The sequence below is a fragment of the Amblyomma mixtum genome, chromosome 10 (genome assembly GCF_055824585.1).
Source record: "Amblyomma mixtum isolate Tamu chromosome 10, ASM5582458v1, whole genome shotgun sequence".
In the NCBI taxonomy this organism is placed as follows: domain Eukaryota; kingdom Metazoa; phylum Arthropoda; class Arachnida; order Ixodida; family Ixodidae; genus Amblyomma; species Amblyomma mixtum.
The window spans coordinates 24,121,453-24,144,832 of NC_143021.1; the positions used below are offsets into that span (position 1 = coordinate 24,121,453).

The following is a 23,380-nucleotide window of genomic DNA, read 5'->3' on the forward strand; positions in this document are numbered from 1 at the left end:
ATGGCTGCCAAGATTAGAGCCCTTGATCCATTTGAGAGAATTTTAACACGACAACGTCATCCCACCTAAGGATGACAGCTTCCTTATTACTATCATTTCCACGTGAACTTTTGGCTGTGAGTTCGCTTAATTTTTCCGTGTACGATTTTGTACTGTGTAAGTATCCGGAAATAAAGAGAAAAAAGCAGAGTGGCGCAGTGGAAGCGTGCTGGGATTCTACTTCCGGCCACCGAGCGTGACGGACGCAGGATCATGAGCTCCCACGGAGCGGCGACAGCGGCCCTTAACGGCCGCGGAAACAGGCTAGATGTAAAAGATGATAACGACTACCAGATTATTTTGCCGCAGCTGCCCACCGGGCGTGTCGTGTTAAACACGGTTTTCTTGCATGGTGACGTGCGTGCGAGGCCCTTTCGGGTCGAAGATTTTCGTGAAGCCTTGGTCGAGACTGGTACGCTCCCCGACGTGGTGGCTTTGGGGGCGTATCAGGTGAACCACGTCTGGGCGGTGACTCTCAGTAGCGCGGAGGCAACGAAGCGCCTTCTCGCCTTTAAGGAGGTTCAGGTGAAAGACCGCCGGTGCATCATTATCAACCCAGAAGACCAACAGGTGAGACTGCGACTGCATTGGATGTTGCATGGCGTGGCAGACGAAGACATAAGGACGGCCCTCGCGGCATTCGGAACAGTTACCGAAGTCACTCGGGAGCGCTGGCGGGTTCAAGGTTTCCACCAGAAAGGGTCGACTACAAGAGCCGTGCTCATGAAGCTGAAAGCTGGCATGAAAGTGGACGACCTCCCGCACCAAATCCGAGTCGCGGGAGAGCTGACTCTCGTTGTCGTGCCCGGAAGGCCAATGCAATGTCTGCGTTGTGGAGGCAAGGGCCACGTCCGCAGGGATTGCAAGGTACCGCGATGTACCCAATGTAGACGGTACGGTCATGTTGCGGCGGACTGCGTGCGGACCTACGCAGCGGCGACAGGGTCGACGGCAAGGGACGAGTCGGTAGACCTGCTGATGGATGTAGACGAGGCTGAAGCTGCTGCGAAGGGTGCCGGAGGTGACGAAGGGCTGGCAGCGACGAAGCATTCATCGGTGTCTATGGGGGAAGAGAACAAGGTGACCGACAGCGCGGAGACGCAGACTGCGGCAGCGGTATCACCCGAGACAGCTGAAAGAGCGTCAACTGAGGGTCGGAGCCCTCAGCTTGACGAGTCGCTGAAACAAATGGACTGTGAGGCCGCGACGCGAAAGGACAACACTTTCGTGGCCAGTGTCTCCGGCCCCGCAAAACGCTCCCACGCACAGACCGACAGTGAAGAAGACCAGGCGGCCGCGACTAACGCAGAGGAGCCGCCTGCAAAAGCACCTCCAGTACGACGACCACCTTTCAAGCCGCGGCCAAATGTCGCGACGGAAAGACGGCCGGCCGATCAGCCGGCACCGCAGCAGAGTGACCCTGGTCCACCCGATGACTCAGGGGCAAAAGACGGCGTCTAGCTTAGTGCTAGGCGTGAAAGGTAAGCACCATGCTTCCGGCCTCTTTTTTTCGCTACCAAAATGTATCCGGAGTCGTGCCTTAATTTCTCCACGCTTAACGTAAGGGGCATGAGCGGGAAGCGAAAACAGAGTCAAGTGCTCCGCCTTTTGACGGACAGAGACATAGATGTACTAGCCGTTCAAGAAACCAAAGTGGAAGGGGAGGTGGAGACTGGAGGCATGGTGCAACGATTCACGTCGAGGTACTATGCAATTGTGAGCCATGCGATTGGCAACTCTGCTGGGTGTGCTGTGTTTGTGAAAAACTTGCCTGGACTCGAAATACAGGCGTATTTTTCTTCTCAATCGGGCCGCTACGTAGTATGCGATTTTTTGTACTGCAACGTTGAGTGGCGTGTGCTATGCATTTATGCGCCAAAGGTAGTGGAAGACAGGACAACGTTTTTTGAGAACCTGCAACAGTATCTTCTTTCCGACAAACAAATAGTTCTCATGGGTGACTTTACCTGTGTTTTGAGCGCTCGCGATAAGAGTAGCACCCGAGCCTTCAGGGACAGAAGTACTGAGGTTTTGAATCAAATGATAGACGACTACGCCTTGGAAGATGTTGCCGAATGCTTAGAGGGCGCACGCGATGTGCAATACACGCACTTTCAACGTGTCAGTCACGCGCGCCTCGACCGCATATACATGTCACTTGATTTATTGCCGAAATGTCATAAGTACAACGTTTTGCCTGTGTCCTACTCTGATCACTGTGTAGTCGAGTGCTCTGTAGGATCGAAGAAGCGAAATAACAGCTTTTCGTGGGACCTATGGAAACTAAACTCTAACCTGCTAAGTGACAAAACTTTCACTGATGCCGTGGTAGAAAAGATTAATAAAATAGAGAGGGAGAGAAAAAACGAAGTCGGGTTGCAGTGGGAACTAGCGAAACAAGACATTAAAATGAAGGCTACAGAACGGTCCACCGTTCTAAGGCACGAAGAACGATTACAAGAAAGGCAGCTCAAAGTTATGCTAGAAAAATTGTTAGCTCAAGAATGCAAACAACCGGGCATATTTATGGAAGACATCAAGAAAACAAAGCAAAAGCTGGAAATTATCGAAGAAAAACGGTATCAGGGAGCGCTAGTCCGGGCGCGAGCGGCAGATTTGGTCGCGGGAGAAACGCCCACTAAGCGGGCGCTTGGAATGGAAAAGGCGCACGCTCGACGAAACCAGATTCACGAGGTAGAATGGGCAGGCACTTCAGTCTCTGATAACGATAGCATACAGCTGGCCTTCTTTGAGCACTTTCAGACAATCTTCGCGCAACATGAAGTCGACTCGAATGCATTTAGAGACGAGTTTTTGAAAGATATGCCACGGCTGGATGACGAGCAAAAAGTAATTTTAGAGCAGCAGATTACGCAGCAAGAAGTCGAACGCGCTATAGAAAGCTTAAACCCTGGTAAGTCTCCAGGCCCGGATGGTTTAAGTGCTGTTTTAGAGCGCAGCTCTTTGGCGTCCGTTCCTGGGTTTCGCGTCGTCGTCGGCGTCGGCGTTGCCGTCGGCCTCGTAACCAGCTCCGCCCCCCTTTCATCCCCCCAGCGCTATCGGCGTCAGCGGCATCAGTCAGTCGCTGCTATCTCTTCCCTCCTCCCTTTATCGTGTTGTCCGCTTGCTGCGCGCGCTTCTGCCCCAATCGTTTGCCGCTGGGTGTACACGCCGCCCCCCTCCCCCCTCTTCCTGCGAGTTTCCGGTTGTCAAAGCGCCGGCTCGAACTTAATTCCTTTCTTCGCTCCTCCTCCAATGCAACCCCTGTGCGGTGGCAATCAGAGCCAGATCGGTGGCGGCGGATCTGTATATGTGCACCGCCCGAGCCGAAATTGCGAATACGTGTGAAAAATAAAAAATAAATTCTGTGATAGCGCATACATGTGTTGCTCGATTTCTTTGCCTCAATCTATCGAAAAGGTGAAACAGCTTATTTGCTGCGCTCAAATTTCGCATTAGGAAGTAACGTAATCGTCGGTAATTTTTTTACAAAGTGTTTAAGAGTGAATTAACCCCTTTGCTGTCTTCTTTATTTAACGAAGCCTACAATCGTAATGCTCTGCCTCCATCCTACGGTACGTCCCATACAGTACTCATTCCTAAAACAGATGACGCGCAGAAACTTAAACTGGTTACAGCATATAGGCCCATCTCGCTGACGAACGTCGATTACAAAATTTTTATGAAGGTGCTAGCTGCCAGACTTCAGATTGTAATTAAAGAAATCGTTGGCCCTCATCAAACGTGTGGCGTCAAGGGGCGGTCTATTGCTTATAATATTCACAAAGCAAGAAGTGTGTTGGAGTGCTGTGACGCCCTTGGCGCTCGTGTGGCAGTTCTCCAACTAGATTTAGAAAAAGCTTTTGACTGTGTTGCGCATGACATATTGTTTTCTATCCTTCATCATGTTAATTTAGGCACTATTATCACTGAGGGTGTGGCCTTGGCGTACAGAAATTGCACTACCAGGTTAATTGTTAATAAATCGTTGGGGGCCCCCATTAACGTTCAGCGTTCTGTTCGCCAGGGTTGCCCCCTCAGTCCTCTTTTGTTTTGTATCTATATAGAAACTTTGTGTAAGCACATTATAAGAAATAATGCTGTTCAAGGATTTCGGCTACAGACGGCTGAAGTCAAGATCCTAGCATATGCAGATGATGTTGCTGTTTTTGGCGTGAGTCACGATAGCATTCGTAACGCGGTCGACGGGGTCAAGCGTTTCAGCACTGTGACGGGGAGCAGGGTTAACTGGGGGAAGTGTGTGGGGTTCTGGCATGGACAGTGGCCAGTGACCCCAAAAAAGTTTGCTAACGTGACCTGGCACACCACCCCTGTGAAATACTTGGGTGTCCCGCTGGAAAATTACCGCGACAGCGAACCGTATTGGACACGGCAGGTGCAAGAAACACGCGATAAGGCTGAAAAGTGGAAAGCGTCCTATCTATCTATATTTGCGAGAGCCACAGTGTGTAATCTGTTTTTCATCAGCAAACTGTGGTATGTGATGCAAGTGATGCATTGTTCGCGAATTAATGTACAAAAGTTTCATCGTATTTTCGCTGTTTTTGTGTGGTCCTCGAAATGGGAGAGGTGTACGCGTACCAATTTGTTCAGAAGAGTGAGGGATGGAGGACTCGGGCTTGGACATTTATTTGCGAAGCAATTGGTCAATAGATTCTTGTTTTTGCGCGATGTTAATGATCCTTTTCTGCGTGCAGTGTGCCAAGTAAGGCTCGGTAGGGCTTTGCCAGACTTTGTGATTTCAACTGAGTGTATGACGGGTGGCATGTTTGGGTTTTTCAAAGAGATAGTTGCCAGCGTCAGATTTTTTAATGCTAGATTTTCAAAACAATATTTGAGTAATGTGAGCCGGAAAGATTTGTACAAGGATTTGTGTGACATCCTCTTTCCGGTGCCCTTGTACAGGGCCATGTACTGTGGAGGGCCGGGCTACAAAGTATTGAAAAGAGTAAAGAAAATGAAGGTACCACCGGGAGTCAAGAGTTTCTTCTTTAAGTTGCACTCTGGAACTTTACCTGTGAAAACTTTTCTTGAGGCAAAACAGATATTTCTTCCTTGGGGGTCGCATTGTATCATATGCAAACAGCCGGAGACAATTGATCACGTCTTTTTGCACTGCTGGGAAGGGGTCTATTTCTGGGACGTGCTGCAGAGGACTTTAAAGAAACAGCTTCCAATCCACTCATACGGAATAAGGTTTTTGCCAACCAAGAACGAGGATGGGGTACCGTTAGACTTAGTCATGCTGGTGCGCCTCCACAGTATATGGCGCTCCCGCATGGCAGGGTATCATTGTGACCCTGACGCACGGCCAGCCCGTATGGATTTTAGAGAAAGTATGCACAAGTTTCTGGAAGAACAAAAGCTAATAGTGGAGGTTCCTGAGTGGTTACCAAGGCTGGAACCCCTCGTAACTTTAAGAGAATTTTAACCTAAGTCAGGCCCACTCTTTGGGATCCTGACTAACTGTGTATACTGTATGTACATATTATTATGTTCTGTTTTGTAATGTCGAAGCCCGGCAATAAAGAAAAAAAAAAGTGGAAGCGTGCTGGGCCCATAACCCAGAGGTCCGTGGATCGAAACCACGCTCTGCTATATTTTTTCTTCCTCCTTTTCACGTGACCTACTCGTTTGTCTGGCCACCCAGCTGATTTAAATTGAAATACGTGGTATTTTTCTCTCCCTCCTCGTCCAGCAGAGTGGCGCAGGGATTCTGCTTCCGGCCACGCCAGTGAACGGACGCAGGGGGGATTCCACTTCCGGCCGCGATAGCGAACGGACGCGTGTGAAATGGGCTCCGTTGGAGCGGTATCAGCGGCCGTGTCCGGCCGCGGTAACAGGTTTTCTTCTGCATCGGATGATGAGTATCGTGTTGTTTTGCCTAGTCTGCCTTCAGGGCGTTTGGTTTTGAATACCGTTTTTATGCATGCGGACGTGAGAGCACGGCCCTACCGAGTAGAAGACTTCAGGGATACGCTGGTGAATTTGAATCTGCTCCCCGAGGTTACGGCCTTGGGGGCGTATCAAATGAATCACGTGTGGGCAGTTACCTTCAAGTGTGACGCAGGTGTGCAGAGACTGCTCGCCAACAACGAAGTGCAAGTGAAGAACCATCGCTGCGTTCTCATCGACCCGTCTCACCAGGACCTACGGTTGAAACTGCACTGGCTGCTGCCCACCGTCCCCGACGACGACGTGCGGGCGGCTTTGCTAGTGTACGGGAAAGCGACAGATGTGGTCAAGGAGCGTTGGAGGGTGAATGGTGTGTCTGACAAGAGCTCGACGACCCGGACAGTGACTTTGAAGCTCAAGGCCGGTGTGAAGCCGGAAGATATACCGCATCAGCTTAGGATTGCTGGTGAGCTGGCCCTTGTCGTGGTGCCGGGCAGGGCACCCCTCTGCTTGCGATGCCAGAGCACAGGCCACATACGTCGTGACTGCAAGGTACCGCGCTGTGTGCTATGTCGTCGCTTTGGCCACGACAGACCGAGTGCGTGCGTACCTACGCCAGCGTCGCAGGGCCCGCGAGGAGTGACGATAACTCGGAGCTCCTAATGGATGAAGCTGATGCTGAAGCAGCAGCCAAGGCGGAGTCGGAAGACAAAGCTACGGCTGGAAATGAGCCGGCTGAGCAAGCCTCGGGCGAAACAGTACGCCAAGGCACTCCGAACCTCGAAGAAAATGGCACACCTGAGAGAACAGAAGACCCATCGACGGCGAGGTTGGTTCAGGACGAGAAGATAAACGCGACCTCGATGGGAAGCGCCAGCGAGGGGGAGCAGAACATGGACACATCAAACGAGGGCACCGCCGCCGCGGCGACGAAACGCTCGCACGAAGTCGTCGAGGAAGATGACACATCTTCTGGCCCGCCCGTCAACGGAGAGCCACCGTCAAAAGCAGCTCCCGTGCGTCGGTCGACGTTGCGACCTCGGCCGAACATCCCTCCAGACCGGAGGACGACGACGAGGGCGACGACGCCGCCGCCGACGCCGCCGACGCAGCCGCCGCCGCCGGCGGCCTCGTAGTTGTAAGTTTTGGGACTGGACGAGCGCTTGTTCTGGCGCTGAGGATGCTTCTTGTCAACGGTAAGCACCATCCTCTTGGTCTCCTTCCATACTACAATGGCGCTGCCAGATAGAGCTTTGCGATTCGCCACAATCAATGTCCGAGGGCTATGTGCGAGGAGGAGGCAACGGCAGTTATATAGGTTGTCAACGGAAAAAGATTTAGATATTATTGCCCTACAAGAGACGAAAATTGAAGGAGATGTTGAGACCGAGAGTATGATGCTGCCTTTCATGTCACATTACTACGCGTGTGTGAGCCATGCGGTTGGGAGATCCGCAGGCTGTGTTCTTTTTGTGCGCCAACATTTGGGGCTTGAGGTGCAGGCCGTACGGTCGGACATTGCAGGACGTATGGTTCTTTGCGATTTTAGTTTTGGTTCAGTGCTATGGCGGGTGATATGCTTGTATGCTCCTAATGTACTCGAGGAAAGACGACAGATGTTTGAGGGACTCAAAAATTATTGCGATGTCGATCGGAAACTAGTACTGATGGGAGACTTTAATTGTGTTTTAGCGGCGCGAGATAAAGCGAACGATACACCGTACAGAGACGCCAGCACGGCAGAACTTCGAAGCTTAATCGATGAATTTGGGCTCGAAGACGTAGCGGAATGCTTGGAAGACGACCACTGCGTTCGCTTTACGCATTTCCAAGGAGCCAGTCACGCCCGGCTTGATAGAATGTACGTTTCGGCCGAATTGACAGCGCTTTGCCGAGAGTACCATGTGCAGTCTGTGTCATTCAGCGACCACTGTCTTGTCTGGTTTGATATTAAGAACAAGAAAGAAAATAAAAATAAATTCACATGGGAGTTATGGAAGTTTAACGCGAAGATTTTAGATGACGACGTTTTCAAGGAACAAGTGTCAAGTATGCTTGAAGAAATTAAGGATGATACAGCCAAAGTGGTTTGCGAAGAATGGGAGACTTTCAAGCAAAAAACTAAAATGAAAGCGTTGGAACGAGCTAGCGCTATAAAGTACGAGAATGATAAGTATGAGACGAACTTACGAAAGAGCCTGCAAATGCTAATCAATCAAGAAAACTCAGCTCCAGGCACGTTCAAGGCTGACATCTGTTCGCTCAAACATAAGCTCGAACAGTTTGATATCGACCGATACCGCGGTGCGCTTGTACGAGCCAGAGCCGATAAAGAGATAACCGGTGAGGCACCAACTAAAAGAGCACTGGCAAGGGAAAGAAAATGGGCCCGCAAGAATGTGATTTCCGAGGTTGAACAAGACGGCATTATTTTGAACGAACAGAACGACATCGAAAATGCTTTCACCCTGTTTTACAAAGGTCTATTTGCGCTTAGAGCGGTAGACTTAGAAATCTTCAGGACAGAATTCCTGGCTTTAATGCCTAAGATTAATGACAACTCAAAAGAGGTGTTAGAGCGCCCGATTACTGTCGCTGAAATAGAGTTGGCTATCGATGACTTAAAACGAGGGAGGTCACCAGGACCAGATGGATTAGGCGCCGAATTCTACAAGACTTTCAAGAATGAATTAGCCCCTATAATAGCCCACCTTTTAGAAGACGCATATGAGCGGAAGCGCCTACCGCCTTCTTTCCTGGCCACGCATACAGTTCTCATCCCCAAAACAGAGGATCCAATCGCTTTAAGGCAAGTAAAGTCCTATCGTCCAATCAGCTTAACGAACGTCGACTACAAGATCTATATGAAAGTACTGGCTAAAAGACTTCAAACGGTTATAAAAGAGATTGTTGGACCACACCAGACTTGCGGTATAAGGGATCGGTCAATATTCACTAACATTCACACGGCGAGATGCGTGCTGGAGTGCTGCGATGCACTAAACATGAACGTCGCAATGCTCCAGCTCGATTTGGAGAAAGCGTTCGATCGTGTACCACATGAAATCTTGTTTACACTTTTGCAACACGTCAACGTGGGAGCAGTTATCACAGAGGGTGTCGCAATGGCTTACAGGGGATGCACAACGCGCCTAGTAATCAACAAATCGGTAGGAGCACCGATCGAGGTGCAACGATCCGTGCGACAGGGTTGCCCCCTCTCACCATTACTTTTTGCCTTATATATCGAACCCTTCTGCCTTAGTATAATAGACACCAGCTACGTAAAAGGCTTTAAATTACAGCTAACCGAAGTGAAACTGTTGGCATACGCGGATGATGTGGCGGTTTTCTGCGTTGACAATGAGAGCATCTTGAAAACGGTGGAAATTGTTAAGCGTTTCTGTGATGCCAGCGGCAGCGCTGTTAATTGGGGCAAGTGCCTTGGATTCTGGCACGGTTCTTGGGCGACGAAACCAGGCACTTTCGCTAACATGCAATGGGCTGATACACCAGCGAGGTACCTAGGTTCTCCTTTAGAGTTTTACCGCGACAGTGAGCCCTACTGGCGGAGCCAAGTTGCAGAAGTGCGTGAAAGAACGGAGAAGGTTAAAGGAGGGGACTTGTCTATGTTTGCGCGCAGCACTGTGTGCAATGTGTTTTTTGTTACCAAACTGTGGTATGTGCTAAGTGTTTTGCACTGCTCACGCGCCAATGTACAAAAGTTGCACCGTGTATTGGCCATCTTTGTGTGGGGGTCGGTATGGGAGAGGACAAGCCGTACCAACCTCTTCCGGAGAGTTAGTCAAGGAGGCCTGGGCTTGTCGCATTTATTCCTGAGGCAAGTGGTCAACCGTTTTTGTTTCCTTCGAGATGTGAAGGACCCGTTTTTGCGTACTGTAGTACAGATCAGATTGAGCAGACTTTTACCGGATTTTGTGGTATCTACCGAGTGTATACCAGGAGGTGTTTTTGGATTCCTGAAGGAGGTTGCGGTTTCCTGTAACTTCCTCAGCGCACGATTTTCCTACCAATATCTTGCAAAAGTAAAACGCATACAGCTATACAAGGACCTTACAGACCTGGTTTTTCCTGTGCCACTGTATCGAACAATGTACAGCACCCATCCAGGCAGCGATGTTTTAAAGCGCAGTGAAGCGAATGTATGTAGCTCCGGGAGCCAAGTCCTTTTTCTTCAGGCTGCACACCGGAACGTTGGAGGTAAAAACTTGGATGGCAGAGAAAGGATTGTATGTTCCATGGGGTGATCATTGCTTTATATGTAGAAAGCCAGAAACTATCGAGCATGTTTTTTTGAACTGCTGGGGAGGAGTGTTCTTTTGGGACATTCTTCAAAGAACATTGAAAAAAGATCTGCCCCTTGACCCCCGTGGGATTCGTTTCCTAGCAGTGGAAAATGAAGAAGGTGTACCGTTTGATGCAGTAATGCTCATGGGATTGCACTGTATTTGGAAGGCCTGCATGGCGGCCCGACATGCTGACATCGATGCAAGGCCGGAGCAGGAGTACTTTCGCGAGTCTGTAGGCAGATTCTTGGAAACCTACAAAACTTTGAAACAAGTGCCTGAATGGGTACCGAGAATTGAGCCTCTTGTACATATGAAACGCTTTTAGCGCCTTACGTCAGCCAAGGTGTGGTTGATGGTTTTAACCCATACCGACGCCATGTACCATTAAGTGTGTGTATACTTCTCTTGTTTTCTTGTGATGTATGTGTCTAAGCAGGCAATAAAAAAAAAAGAAAAGTGGCGCAGTGGAAGCGTGCTGGGCCCATAACCCAGAGGTCCGTGGATCGAAACCACGCTCTGCTATATTTTTTCTTCCTCCTTTTCACGTGACCTACTCGTTTGTCTGGCCACCCAGCTGATTTAAATTGAAATACGTGGTACTTTTCTCTCCCTCCTCGTCCAGCAGAGTGGCGCATTCTACTTCCGGCCACTGGCGTGTACGGACGCAGGATCATGAGCTCCCACGGAGCGGCGACGGCGGCCATCGATGGCCGCGGAAACAGGTTCAGCGCCGAAGACAAGGAGTATGAGATCTTTTTGCCTACCCTGCCCACCGGACGTGTTGTTCTAAACACAGTTTTTTTGCACGGAGATGTGCGTGTGAGACCTTACAGGGTCGAAGACTTCAGGGACGCCCTCGCCAACACTGGTGCGCTCCCCGACGTCGTGGCGTTGGGGGCGTACCAGGTAAACCACGTGTGGGCGGTAACCTTCAGCAGCCCAGAAGCCGCGAAGAAATTAGCCGCCTTGAAGGAGCTTGAGGTAAAGGGACGCCGGTGCATTGTTTTCGACCCGGAGGATCAGCAGGTAAAGCTGCGCCTGCATTGGATGCTGCACGGCGTCGCCGATGACGACATCCGGACTGCTTTCGCGGCGTTCGGAAACGTGACCGAGGTGACGCGGGAGCGTTGGCGCGTACAAGGAATGAAAGAGAAGGGATCCACCACGAGAACAGTGCTGCTCAAGTTGAAGCCAGGTATGAAGGTGGACGACCTGCCCCACCAGGTTCGAGTCGCCGGCGAGTTAGCTCTCGTGGTGGTGCCCGGGCGGCCGATGCAGTGCCTGCGTTGCCACGGCGCGGGTCACGTTCGTCGCGACTGCAAGGTTCCCAGGTGCTCCAAGTGCAGGCGCTACGGACACGCGGACGAGGACTGCGTCCGTACCTACGCGTCTGCGACCGGGCTCGGAGGTAAAGGAGACAGCGCGGAGCTGATGGATGTCGCGGAGGCTGAGGACGCAGCGAGGGGTACCGACGAGTTGGGCAACCTCCCTGTGTCGCTGGACACGTCGGCGACTTCAAGCGGCGACGTCCCCCTTGCCAGTGCACCAGGACTCCAGCCACCAACGGGAGACTCGCCTCAGTCAAAGGAGGCGACTTCGGGCGATGCAAAAAGCCTACCAGTGCCGATGGACTTTGTAGCGAAGGAGCCTACCGAGGGTCATCGGCAGAACACCGGTGGCCGTGCGACCACTGTGGCTACGCCTGGGAAGCGTCCCCATGGAGACACCAGCCCCGACGGCGACAAGGAGGCGGCGCCCAGCGTAGAGGAACCACCAGCAAAGACGCCTCAAGCAAGGCGGGCCAGTTTTCGGCCGCGCCCTAACCTTGCGAGCGAGAAGCGCGCCGGCGACAAGGCGCCTCCCGAGCTGGGCCAGGTGCACGCTCAGGATGACGCCGGCGGCGATGGCGGCGGTGGCGTCTAGCCATGTGCTGGACGCGAGAGGTAAGCACCACGCTTTCGGTCTCTTCTTCTTATGTAGAAATGGCTCCTGCATCTCCGCTGAAAGTCGCCTCCCTGAATGTTAGAGGTCTGGCAGGAAAGAGAAAGCAAGGCCAGCTCTTTCGGCTTTTAACGGAGCACGGCATAGATGTACTGGCTGTGCAGGAGACGAAAGTAGACGGCGAAGAAGAGACCGGGAGCATGGTGCAACGTTTCACGTCCTCGTTTTTTGCTGTAGTCAGCCACGCTGAAGGCACATCGGCTGGCTGTGTTCTTTTTCTAAAGAAGTTGCCGGGGCTAGAAGTGCAAGCTCATTTCTCTTGTATGTCGGGCCGGTGTGTTTTCCTTGACTTTCGATTGAATAACGTCGAGTGGCGGATTATTTGTCTGTACGCGCCTAATGAAGCAGAAGAAAGGGCGCAGTTTTTTTATAGCATCGAAGAGCGCCTTCGTAGTGACAGACAGCTGATCGTCCTGGGCGATTTTAATTGTGTACTTAGTGCGCGAGATAAGACAAGCCCTCGACCCTTTAGAGATGCCAGCACACAAGTGTTATCGCTAATGGTTGAGAAATGGAACATGGAAGATGTGGCAGAGTGTCTTGAGGGAACGCGTGCAGTAAAGCTCACACACTTTCAGGGTTCTAGCCATGCACGGCTGGACCGCATTTATGCATCCGTCGATGTCTTACCTGAATGTCATAGTTACGATGTTGTGCCAGTATCTTTTTCAGACCATTGTTTAGTTAAATGTTGTTTTGGGATGGTAAAGAGAGGGAATTCTTTTTCGTGGGAAATGTGGAAATTCAATAATAAACTCTTGCAGGACGAACTGTATACCAGCATAGTAAAAGATGAAATTGCAAAAATAGGCCCCGGTAAAAATATGCACATATGGCAACAGTGGGAGCTGTGTAAAGAAACTATAAAAATTAAAGCAATAGAGAGGGCTTCCTGTATACGGTTTCAAGAAAAACAGAAAGAGACAGAGTTAAAGAAGCTGCTCCATAGGCTGCTTCAACAGGAATCTCTAGCGCCGGGGAAATGGACTGAAGATGTAAGGAAAACAAAGCAAAAACTAGAATTGATGGAAGAAGAACGGTATCGGGGAGCGTTAGTAAGGGCAAGGGCAGAAGACATAGCTGCAGGGGAGACGCCATCAAAACGAGCGCTAGGGTTGGAAAAGGCAAACGCTGAAAGAAACCACATCGACAAAATAGAATGGGGCGGTGTCTTGTCGGCGGACAACGACCACATAAAAGCAGCTTTCAACGAGCATTACCAAGCGCTCTTCGCTTCCCACGTGGTAGACACTATCACGTTTAAAGATAAGTTTCTGGCGGCGATGCCGCGTCTCGGTGATGACGTAAAAGAGAGATTAGAAATGGCTATCAGTGAAGCCGAAGTGGAGCATGCAATCGCCAGTTTAAACCCCGGTAAATCGCCGGGACCAGATGGGCTCAGCGCGCGTTTTTACAAAGAATTCAAGCACGAAATTGCCCCTATTTTGAACGTGATATTTAACGCAGCCTACACAGTAAATGCACTGCCTCCGTCATATGGGTCATCCCATACGGTGCTCATTCCTAAAACGTATCAAATAGATAAATTGCGACTGGTTACAGCCTACAGACCCATAGCACTTACGAATGTTGAATATAAAATTTTTATGAAGGTTTTGGCTCGGAGGTTGCAGACGGTGATTAAGGATATAGTTGGGCCACACCAGACGTGTGGGATAAAAGGGAGGTCAATAATGTCCAATATTCATAAGATGCGAAGTGTGCTTGAGTGTTGTGATGACTCGAATGGTCGGGTGGCCATTCTCCAGGTCGACCTTGAGAAAGCTTTTGACTGTGTCGATCACGAAATTTTGTTTTCTATTTTGGACCATGCGAATGTTGGGTCAGTTATCCGCAAGGGCGTGGTCCTGGCGTACCGAAACTGCACGACGAGATTGATCGTAAATAAGAGTCTGGGGGCCCCATTAGCGTGCAGCGTTCGGTGCGACAGGGCTGCCCTCTCAGCCCTCTTTTGTTTTGTATATATATTGAGACATTGTGTATTAAAATATTGAACAATGATAACGTAAAAGGGTTTAAGTTACAAGCAGCCGAGATGAAGCTGCTGGCTTACGCGGACGATGTTGCACTTTGTACGGTTGACCATGAGAGTATAACCGAGGCGGTCAAATGTGTCCGTGAGTTCTCTCAGGTTACCGGAAGCGGGGTGAACTGGGCCAAGTGCCTTGGGTTCTGGCATGGACGGTGGCCATCGCAGCCTGACCACTTTGCAAATGTGACGTGGGCAAAAACCCCAACCAAGTACTTAGGTGTCGAGCTTGATGGTTACCGCCAAAGCGAGCAATATTGGCAAGAGCAGACGAAAGCGCTAAGGGAGAAAGCGGAGAAGTGGAAAGGTGCCAACTTATCGATTTTCGCCAGGGCTACTGTATGTAACCTTTTTTTTATCAGTAAACTTTGGTTTGTTATGCAAGTTTTGCATTGTTCGCGTGTAAACATACAGAAGCTCCACAGGATTTTCGCTGTCTTTGTTTGGGCTGCAGAATGGGAACGCTGCAGCAGAACAAATTTATTCCGTCGGGTAAAAGACGGCGGCTTGGGACTTGGACACCTCTTTTTGCGGCAAGTGGTCAATCGGTTTTTGTTTTTCCGCGACGTTTCTGACCCTTTCTTGCGCACTGTCTGCCAAGTTAGGCTGCGGCGCCTACTGCCGGAGTTTGTTGTCTCCACCGAAGAAGTTACGTGTGGTATTTTCGGCTATTACAGAGAGGTCGTCGCAAGTCTTAGATTTCTTTCAGTGCGTTTCTCTAATGAATATTTGTCCTGTGTAAAACGGAAAAAGCTGTACCACGATTTATGTGACACTGTTTTACCACAACCTTTGTATAGAGTCTTATACAGTGGAGGCCCAGGCTCGGACGTCTTAAAGAGGGTAAAGAAAATGCAGGTGCCGCCAGGAGCTAAGACCTTTTTCTTTAAATTACACACCGGAACGTTGTCAGTAAAGAAATTTTCTGAGGAAAAGGATTTATTTCTACCTTGGGGTTCGCATTGTTTAATCTGTAAGCAGCCGGAAACAGTAGACCATGTTTTTTTACATTGTTGGGAAGGGGTTTATTTTTGGGATGTTTTGCAACGGACTATGAAGAAAGACTTCCCCCTAGATTCGCATGGCATTCGATATTTAAGCATTGATAATGACGACGGGGTTCCATTTGATTTAATTATGCTCCTGGGTCTCCACTGTATATGGCGCTCAAGAATGGCAGGCTATCACTGTGACAGGGAAGCACGCCCTGCCCGAATTTATTTCCGAGAGTGTATGGACTGGTTTGTCGCTATACAAAAAGCGGCTGCGGAACCTCCCGAGTGGCTCTCAAGGGTAGAGCCTTTGTTGTCCTTGCGGGAGTTTTAATGTGACGAAGCCAGCCTGACGCTGGCTGAGTATGACTTTCAGTGTGTTCATTGTCTTGTATTATTGTTTTTGTGATTTGTCTGTTCTTTTTCGTGCCGTGTTGTTTTCCAAAGCCAGGAAATAAAGAAAAAAAAAAGCAGAGTGGCGCAGTGGAAGCGTGCTGGGCCCATAACCCAGAGGTCCGTGGATCGAAACCACGCTCTGCTATATTTTTTTTCTTCCTCCTTTTCACGTGACCTACTCGTTTGTCTGGCCACTCAGCTGATTTAAATTGAAATACGTGGTACTTTTCTCTCCCTCCTCGTCCAGCAGAGTGGCGCAGTGGAAGCGTGCTGGGCCCATAACCCAGAGGTCCGTGGATCGAAACCACGCTCTGCTATATTTTTTTTCTTCCTCCTTTTGACGTGACCTACTCGTTTGTCTGGCCACCCAGCTGATTCAAATTGAAATACGTGGTACTTTTCTCTCCCTCCTCGTCCAGCAGAGTGGCGCAGTGGAAGATTCTGCTTCCGGCCACGCTAGTGAACGGACGCAGGATGCAGGGCTCCGTAGGAGCGGCTTCAGCGGCCCAGCAGGGCCGCGGTAACAGGATTTCTGGCTCCGATGAGCGGGATTATCAAGTGCTTTTGCCTCAGCTACCTACAGGGCGAGTTGTTTTAAACACTCTTTTTTTGCATGCCGATGTGCGTGAAAGGCCATATCGTGTGGAAGACTTCCGTGACACACTGGCTAGCCTAGGCCTGCTGTCTGAAGTTATCGCCCTGGGGGCGTATCAGATGAGTCATGTATGGGCTGTAACCTTCAAAAACGGAGACGGCGTGCAAAAGCTTTTGGCTTTGAAGGAATTGATTGTGAAGGAAAGGCGGTGCGTTGTGATAGACCCTAACAACCAAGCCTTGCGTATCAAGCTTCACTGGATGCTTCACAACGTACTGGACGATGACATACGTGCGGCGCTCTTGCCGTACGGAAGAGTGACGGACGTCTCCCGTGAACGGTGGCGAGCTCAAGGTGTGCAAGACAAAGCGTCCTCGACGCGCTTGGTGGCCTTAAATTTGAAGACGGGCGTGACGGTGGACGACTTGCCACATCAGATCCGTGTTGCAGGTGAACTGGCGCTTGTGGTGGTGCCCGGCAGGGCCCCGCTATGCTTGCGCTGTCGCAGTACCGGCCACATTCGACGTGACTGCCGCGTGCCACGCTGCGCACTATGCCACCGATACGGCCACGGAGAAGAGCAGTGCGAGAAGACGTATGCCTCTGTCACGCAGAAAGCTACGAGGGAATTAGACGTCAACGACCTGTTGATGGATGAAGCCGAAGTTGAGGAATCTTTGAAAAGAGCAGAGGAGAAGAGTGGCGAGGACGCGAAGTCTCCAGAACAGAAGTCCGGAGATGACCACAAGGCCCAGGCCAGTGATTCTGAGTCTCCCACTACTTCTAAACCGGAGCATGCTACATCGAACGCGTCTGCGGGTGCAAGCTCTCTAAGCTCGCACGGCGGAACAATTCCAACAGACGATGCTGAGGCAATGGACGCGAGCGAGAAAGGCACAAGTGTGGTGGTGAAGAGAACTCATGATGAGCTAGCTACCCAGGATGGACAACCAAACGAGCCGAATAACGATGAACCCCCGCCAAAGACCCCGGGGGTCCGACGGGCGACGCTACGCCCGAAACCGAACATCCCGCCGGATAGAAAGTCGGCGGTGACGCCCACTTAGCGGACAAGCTTGGTGCCGTCGAAGGTGCCGGACTTCTGATTCGAAATGGAAGAGACAACGGAAACTTCGAGCAACACATTCGAGGTACGGTTGAAGATTTCACTGGACTTGGTTATGCTGTGTCATTTTGTAATTTTTCACCTTAGAATTGATAGAACAGTGTCAGTGATGTTTCTAATGACACCATTCGTATCTTTCTGCTTGACTTACTTGATTCAAAATGGCGAACAACTTAAATTCTTCCCTACGCATAGCGACAATTAATGTCAGAGGCTTGGCTGCAAGACGACGCCAATACCAGCTTAGCCGCCTTTGCATGGAGAACGAGCTAGATCTAATCGCGGTACAAGAAACAAAGGTGGAAGAACAAGAGCAGACTGATCGTATGGTGTCACCATTCACAACATGTTTTAATGTCTGTGTATGCCATGCAGTAGGAAGATCTGCCGGCTGTGCTGTATTGATACGCAAAAGTGTGGGGATTATTGAGGAAATGATTACTGTGGCTGAAAATGGTCGCCTCATCGTCTTGGACTTTTCGTTGACGGGGGAAAAGTGGCGTTTGGTTTGTGTCTATGCCCCCAACAATGTCAATGAGAGATGTGTTTTCTTTGAACAACTTAATCAGTATCTGCCTTGTGAAAGAAATGTTATTCTGCTGGGAGACTTTAATTGTGTTTGCTTTTCGGAGGATAGATCGAAAGTGGCCTACGTACATGATAGAAGCGCCGACTTACTTAGGTCCTTGGTGGATGACTATAACTTGGAGGATGTAGGTCACACTATAACAAGCGGCGGGCGGCCACAATTCACTCACGCCCAGCAGGGTAGTCAAGCAAGGCTTGACAGAGTTTACGTGTCCCTAGCTCTAATCCCCCACTGCAAAAGCTACAATGTTATACCTGTTTCATTCTCTGATCACAGCCTCGTAAGTTTCGTCATTGGCAATAAGCAAAAGCAGCCACGATTTAACTGGCACCTGTGGAAGTTGAATGCTAAACTGCTCAATGATGAACCCTTTGTTAAAGGAGTTGAAGGAAAATTAGGACGGCTAGTGAATGATGAGCCCGAAAATTACTCGGCTGCCTGGGAACAACTTAAAAATGAAGTAAAGATGGCAGCGATTGAAAGAGCAAGCATCAAGCGTCGAAATGAGATGAAGAATGAGAAAGCTCTGCAGCGCCAGCTAGAATACTTGTTAAACGCTGTGAGTTTGGAGCCTGAAAAAGTGGCAGACGAAATAAGAATAACCAAAAGTGAACTTGAGGTGATAGACAATGAAAGATATAAGGCAGCTATGATTCGTGCACGAGGTGAACGATTATGGCTTGGGGAAGCACCGAATAAACGCACTCTTACTGACGAGAAAAGGTATGCATCAAAAAATGAAATCAAACAGATCCGCTATAAGAACGAGGTGACGGGTGAGCAGAAAACGATAGAGCAGGCGTTCGTGGAATATTATCGCGAGTTGTTTAGCAACGTTACTCGTGTCAGCGAGACTTTCATCACAGAATTCATGACTGGTATGCCAAAGATAGCAGATGACGTCAGGGACAGTCTTGAGGAAGAGATAAGTGTCCGCGAAATCGAGGCCGCTATCGGCGAACTGCCGGCAGGAAAGTCCCCTGGACCAGATGGCTTAGGAGCCACATTTTACAAAGCGTTCGCCCATCAACTAGCATATGTGTTGCATCGCGTTATCAATGAGGCGTATAAAACAAGGCGGGTGCCACCGTCCTTCAGAGCTGCTCATATCGTCTTGATTCCTAAGACGGATGATCGTGACAAGCTGCTGTCAGTAGGTTCATACAGGCCTATCAGCCTTACGAACACCGATTACAAAGTGTTTATGAAAGTGCTCGCGAAGCGGCTGCAAGGTGTGATCAAGCACTTAGTTGGGCCGCATCAAACATGCGGCATCAAAGGTCGAACAATCTTCACGAACACTCACGTAGCCAGAAATGTGTTAGAATGCTGCGACGACATGGACGGCCAAGTTGCCATGTTGCAACTCGATTTGGCGAAAGCTTTTGACAGGGTGTCACACGAGGTCCTTTTCTGCATATTGAAGCATGCAAATGTAGGCAGCACAATTTTAGAAGGTGTAATGATGGCCTATCGCGATTGTTGTACCCAGCTCATAATAAATAAGTCACTAACGGAAAGGGTTCCAGTGCAATCTTCAGTAAGACAGGGATGTGCACTGTCTCCTCTCCTGTTTGCTATATATGTCGAACCCTTTTGTTTAGCAGTAATTCATAAAACAGCAATACGAGGTTTCAGAATGCATTCTACTGAGGTAAAACTGTTGGCGTATGCTGATGACATAGCCGTATTCTGTCAAGATCGCGAGAGTGTGTTGGAAGTGGTCAACCTCGCTAAGGCTTTCTGTAAGCTGACGGGCTCAGAGATAAACTGGGAAAAAAGTGTTGGTATATGGCACGGTAACTGGGACATCAAGCCAGAAAGGTTTGCTTGTACGACATGGACAGGCACACCTACGACGTATCTTGGTGTGCCATTCGAGCACTATCAGGAACCCGCAAGGTACTGGAGTGATGCAACGGAGAGAATGAAGGAAAAGACGGGAAACTGGCAGGGTCGCGGCCTTTCAATGTTTGCGCGTGCCTCTGCTTGCAATTTGTTCTTGACAGCCAAAGTTTGGTATGTGTTGCAAGTGCTGTGTATGACCCGCGCAAATGTGCAGAAAATGCATCGGGTTTTTGCTGTGTTCATATGGGGCTCAACTTGGGAGAGGGTGAGTCGTACCAACCTTTTCCGCTCAGTCCGCGATGGAGGCCTGGGTCTTTCTCATTTGTTTATTAGGCAGATTGTGTCACGTTTCTTTTATCTGCGCGATCAAAGCGACAGTTTCTTGCGCACAGTCATACAAGTTCGACTTGCGAAAGCGCTTCCTGAATTTATTGTGACTACAAGTGATATAAGATGTCGCCGTGTGACTGGTTACTTCCATGAAATTGTTGTTTCCCTCCGCATGTTGCATTCAAGGTTTTCAATGGATTACCTCTGCTCTGTTACAAAAAAGCAACTGTATGCAGACTTAATTGAAAATCTACTGCCGACACCAATGTACAGGTCTGTTTACTGTGGGGGCCCAGGAAAGGACGTTTTAAAACGGGTTAAAAAAATGCCCGTAAGACCTTCAGTCAAATCCTTTTTCTTTAAGCTGCACACGAACACACTACCCGTAAAATCATGGCTAGATCAGAAAGGGATATTTGTACCCTGGACAATTAACTGCTTACTCTGCAAAAAACCAGAAACTATTGAACACGTTTTTATTGACTGTTGGGACCCTATATTCCATTGGGACATACTGCAGCGAACTCTAAAGAAATAACTTCCAATAACGCCATACGGGATCCGGTTTCTCCCAGTCAAGTGTGATGAAGGCATCCCCTTTGATATGTTCATGCTACTGGGCCTCCACAGTCTGTGGCAAACCAGAATGGCAGTCCGCCATGCAGATGTTAATGTTCGGTCTGTACGCGAAAATTTCATTCAGCATATGGTCTACATGAGAGAAGTCTATCAGGCGTTACCCGAACCCCCTGAGTGGATTAATGTATTTGATGGAATGGTGTGTCTGAAGAAATTTTGACTGTATTCCGCCAACCGAAGTCAGGCTGGTGTGTTTTGTCTGTATATTGAGTGTCATGATACCGGTAATAAAGAAAAAAAAAAAGAGTGGCGCAGTGGAAGCGTGCTGGGCCCATAACCCAGAGGTCCGTGGATCGAAACCACGCTCTGCTATATTTTTTTCTTCCTCCTTTTCACGTGACCTACTCCTTTGTCTGGCCACCCAGCTGATTTAAATTGAAATACGTGGTACTTTTCTCTCCCTCCTCGTCCAGCAGAGTGGCGCAGTGGAAGCGTGCTGGGCCCATAACCCAGAGGTCCGTGGATCGAAACCACGCTCTGCTATATTTTTTTCTTCCTCCTTTTCACGTGACCTACTCCTTTGTCTGGCCACCCAGCTGATTTAAATTGAAATACGTGGTACTTTTCTCTCCCTCCTCGTCCAGCAGAGTGGCGCAGTGGAAGCGTGCTGGGCCCATAACCCAGAGGTCCGTGGATCGAAACCACGCTCTGCTACATTTTTTTTCTTCCTCCTTTTCACGTGACCTACTCCTTTGTCTGGCCACCCAGCTGATTTAAATTGAAATACGTGGTACTTTTCTCTCCCTCCTCGTCCAGCAGAGTGGCGCAGTGGAAGCGTGCTGGGCCCATAACCCAGAGGTCCGTGGATCGAAACCACGCTCTGCTATATTTTTTTTCTTCCTCCTTTTCACGTGACCTACTCCTTTGTCTGGCCACCCAGCTGATTTAAATTGAAATACGTGGTACTTTTCTCTCCCTCCTCGTCCAGCAGAGTGGCGCAGTGGAAGCGTGCTGGGCCCATAACCCAGAGGTCCGTGGATCGAAACCACGCTCTGCTATATTTTTTTTCTTCCTCCTTTTCACGTGACCTACTCGTTTGTCTGGCCACCCAGCTGATTCAAATTGAAATACGTGCAACTTTTCTCTCCCTCCTCGTCCAGCAGAGTGGCGCAGCATTCTACTTCCGGCCACTGGCGTGTACGGACGCAGGATCATGAGCTCCCACGGAGCGGCGATAGCGGCCGTCGATGGCCGCGGAAACAGGATTGAAGATAAGGAAGAACAGGATTACGAAATCATTTTGCCTACGTTGCCTACCGGCCGTGCTGTATACTAAACACCGTGTTTTTGGCACGGCGACGTGCGAGTTAGGCCCTACAGGGTCGAGGATTTCCGCGACGCCCTCGCCAACGCTGGTGCGCTCCCCGACGTTGTGGCGTTGGGGGCGTATCAGGTCAACCACGTTTTGGCGGTTACGCTCAACAGTACCGAATCAACGAAGAAGTTGGCAGCGATAAAGGAACTGGATGTCAAAGGACGGCGCTGCATTATCATCGACCCTGCCGACCAACAGGTGAACTATGGCTGCACTGGATGCTGCACGGTCTAGCCGACGACGACATTCGGACGGCTCTTGCGGCTTTTGGGAATGTAACGGAGGTGACCCGGGAGCGTTGGCGTGTTTCAGGCGTCAAGGAGAAGGGGTCTACAACCAGGACCGTTCTCCTGAAGCTGAAACCCGGTATGAAGGTTGACGACCTGCCACACCAGTTACGCGTCGCCGGCGAGCTGGCCCTTGTTGTGGTGCCTTTGCGGCCTATGCAGCGCCTACGGTGCCGCGGCACGGGTCACGTTCGACGTGAATGCAAGGTACCCCGGTGCTCCAAGTGCAGGCGTTATGGCCACGGTGACAGTGAGTGTGTTCGCACATACGCAGTGGCTACCGGTGCGGTATCGAGAGACGACAAGGCAGAGCTTCTGATGGACGTCGTCGAGGCGGAGGAGGCGGCGAAGAGAGCCGTGGAAGTTGGCAAGGCTGCTGGGACGACCGACGCATCAGGGCCTCCCAGCGGAGACATTAGTGGCAATGGCAACCAAAGGAAGCAACTCGAAGAGGAAGAATTACCTTTGAGTCAGGCGAGCACATCGGCAAACGGGGAGAACATCTTGGCAACTAAGGACGCCGAGCCAATGATCAGCGAGGAACAGCAGGACCAGAGCTGCGCCCGTTCAGCGAGGGGCACCGCCCCAGCCAAGCGCCCTCATGGCCTGGCCGACAACGAAGGGGACAAGGCGGCAGCTCTCAGTGGTGAGGAGCAGCCAGCAAAAACTGCTCAATCCCGACGGTAACCTTTCAGACCGAAACCCAACGTTTCGGCGGACAAGCGTGCCGGCGATAAGGCAGCCCCGCGGCAAGGTCAGGGGCCTGCACCGAATGGCTCCGGTGGCAACGACGGCGTCTAGCCATGTGCTAGACGTGTGGGGTAAGCACCATGCTCTTGGCCTCTTCACTCTTTGCGACAATGGCTTCTGTAACCCCGTTGAAAGTAGCCACACTCAATGTTAGGGGCTTGGCTGGACAGAAAAAACAAAGCCAAGTTTACCGGCTT

The 23,380-nt window shown here is 50.3% G+C and overlaps 3 protein-coding genes and 3 pseudogenes across 3 annotated transcripts; all 6 read left to right on the plus strand.

The window, feature by feature from the left end:
- The first annotated feature begins 252 nt into the window (after window positions 1-252).
- LOC149325381 (uncharacterized) lies at window positions 253-1,500 on the plus strand. Its single transcript, XM_089564257.1, has one exon. It carries the CDS (start codon window positions 253-255, stop codon window positions 1,498-1,500), a length of 1,248 nt encoding a protein of 415 aa, XP_089420383.1.
- A 4,334-nt stretch (window positions 1,501-5,834) lies between these two features.
- LOC149325382 (uncharacterized) lies at window positions 5,835-7,091 on the plus strand (annotated as a pseudogene).
- A 3,846-nt stretch (window positions 7,092-10,937) lies between these two features.
- On the plus strand, window positions 10,938-12,442 carry LOC149325383 (uncharacterized). The gene has a single exon (XM_089564258.1). The coding sequence runs from the start codon at window positions 10,938-10,940 to the stop codon at window positions 12,186-12,188; it is 1,251 nt and encodes a 416-aa protein (XP_089420384.1). The 3' UTR covers window positions 12,189-12,442.
- A 3,703-nt stretch (window positions 12,443-16,145) lies between these two features.
- On the plus strand, window positions 16,146-17,366 carry LOC149325384 (uncharacterized). Its single transcript, XM_089564259.1, has one exon. It carries the CDS (start codon window positions 16,179-16,181, stop codon window positions 17,364-17,366), a length of 1,188 nt encoding a protein of 395 aa, XP_089420385.1. The 5' UTR covers window positions 16,146-16,178.
- Window positions 17,367-19,653: 2,287 nt separating this feature from the next.
- LOC149325385 (uncharacterized) lies at window positions 19,654-21,049 on the plus strand (annotated as a pseudogene).
- Window positions 21,050-22,018: 969 nt separating this feature from the next.
- On the plus strand, window positions 22,019-23,120 carry LOC149325386 (uncharacterized; annotated as a pseudogene).
- The last annotated feature ends 260 nt before the right edge of the window (window positions 23,121-23,380 follow it).

Coding starts and splice junctions, on each gene's coding strand:
- LOC149325381 (XM_089564257.1), top strand. CDS start 253: ATGAGCTCCCACGGAGCGGCGACAGCGGCCCTTAACGGCCGCGGAAAC.
- LOC149325383 (XM_089564258.1), top strand. CDS start 10,938: ATGAGCTCCCACGGAGCGGCGACGGCGGCCATCGATGGCCGCGGAAAC.
- LOC149325384 (XM_089564259.1), top strand. CDS start 16,179: ATGCAGGGCTCCGTAGGAGCGGCTTCAGCGGCCCAGCAGGGCCGCGGT.